We start from the raw sequence: 1,851 nt of genomic DNA on the forward strand, positions 1-1,851 counted from the left end.
TGGCATCTTATCACATGTAAATTTGTATAATCATCATGGTCAAGACAAAGAATTATTCTGTTAAACACAAGATCTCTGTTGTTCAAGCCCTTTACAGTCACTAACACCCTCTCATCTCCACCAAAAGAAGTTTCATGTAACAATATGTACTCTTCCTAGACAAGATAGTTCTATTATTTTCTATTTAAATCTGGTCTAGTCTATTTCATTCCTGTAAAATGCTGTCTCTACCCTTTGAATCGATGACATGGCCTATTAGGGGATCCTGATCCTTAATTTTAAAGACAATGCAATAAATTAATTTCAGATTTTTGTTGGTGCGGAGACCTGACTTATGGTGAATGTGAGTAACATCACAGTTGTTCATTTTTGGTGATCTCAAGTTTGGTCCCACTCTTCCACAGCTTTCCCTAGGGACTCTCCTTCGCTTTCCAGATTTTAAACTCTCCTCAGATTACTAAACAGTCTCCAGATCCTAATTTTTTATTCCAACAAAAAGAAAACCAATTTGCAAAATAGAATTCCAATTTATTAATTCACTGAGATTTTTAATGAACCAATAGGATTGTTTCGATCAACTCCTGCTAAGATTTAAGAAAATGACAATATGACTACAGGGCTGCATGGTAAACACATAAACCAAAAAACACGTAGTGATGGTCTATAGTGGCTTAGTCACTTCTCTCTTATACAGCTGAAGAATCAACTTTTGTCCTCAAAGATCAATTCCTGCCCTCAGTTCTTCAATATTGAAGAGCACTAACAAAATTGGTACTCTTCAGCCCTCCTTTTCTTGAAACCCACACTGGGGGTAGGAAGAAGGGGTGGTGTTAATTTAATCCTAACACCTGAAATTACCTCCCGGGCTTGCGATAATTTTCTCAAATTCAATTCTGTGACGGTATCAAGATAATTTTCATCCATCAGAAAGGAAAAAGGGTTTTAGTTTGGATTTTGTAACTATTTAGCAACTTGAACACAACACCTTTTCTTATTCAGTGTACAATTTTACTTTTGGCCCTTATTTTAGGGTGGGCCAAAGAACCAAGCAAAGAAGGCTCCACTTCCACCTTTATTCATATCACATATTACCTGGAAACACTCAGCCTTTTCTGGATAGGCCCAAGGTGGTGATTCACAAACCTCAGGTCTTTTGATCACTTCCTGGGATCTTAACAGTAGTGGAGATTATACTGAATGATCCCAAGTCCAGTTTGACATGAGAAAAAATGTACACCTTTCAGCTGGGTGGGAGTTGGGGGAGAAGAAGAAGAGCTTAGAATTCAAGTCCAAAGATGTGGAAACAGCAGGCTCTTCCCCGTCCTGGCAGCTCATTAGAGCCTCGTTAGTTGCCTTAAAAGCCCATTTTATTTCCGCAGCGGGCCCGGTGGTGAAGGCAGAAGGCTCAGTCCGTGGGCCTCCACCTGCTGCCCTGGCAGCGCAAACCGACCCCACGCAGCGGTGGCCACGAGCTGCCCAAGACCGGCTCGCCGGGCTCAGGCCCGCGTTGGTCGCCCCTCGGGGCCCCAGCGCCGGGTGCTCCGCCTCCCAAGACCGGCGGCGGCATGGCGGCCAGGCAGATCTGGGCACTGGCGGGTCCCGCGCTCTGGAGGCAACCTCCCGCCGCCCCACCGCCAGCACCTCTCTGGGTCCGAGCTGGGTTCCGACAGCAGCTCAGTTTAACCCTCTACTCTGCTAACGAGGGAAACTGCGGCGGCTCCGCGCCCGGCACGCCGAGTAGGCCGGAGAGAGCGGCGAGTCCTTCGGCGAGCGAAGAGTTAACGGTGGCGGAGCGACGGATCGCGGAGCTCCACGATGCCGCCTGCGCGGTGAGACCCCCTCCTGCCCGCC

The 1,851-nt window shown here is 47.0% G+C and overlaps 1 protein-coding gene across 1 annotated transcript in view; it reads left to right on the top strand.

Annotated features, from left to right (window-relative positions):
- Positions 1-1,473: 1,473 nt before the first annotated feature.
- The window catches only part of LOC105504298 (chromosome unknown open reading frame, human C1orf53), a 4,898-nt gene continuing 4,520 nt past the window's right edge, over positions 1,474-1,851 (top strand). The window contains exon 1 of the mRNA XM_011931686.1: positions 1,474-1,829. Within this exon, the coding sequence (XP_011787076.1) occupies positions 1,566-1,829 (264 nt within the window). The 5' untranslated portion in view covers positions 1,474-1,565. The remainder of the gene's footprint in view (positions 1,830-1,851) is intronic.

The sequence above is a fragment of the Colobus angolensis genome, unplaced genomic scaffold (assembly GCF_000951035.1).
Source record: "Colobus angolensis palliatus isolate OR3802 unplaced genomic scaffold, Cang.pa_1.0 Scaffold91, whole genome shotgun sequence".
NCBI lineage: Eukaryota > Metazoa > Chordata > Mammalia > Primates > Cercopithecidae > Colobus > Colobus angolensis.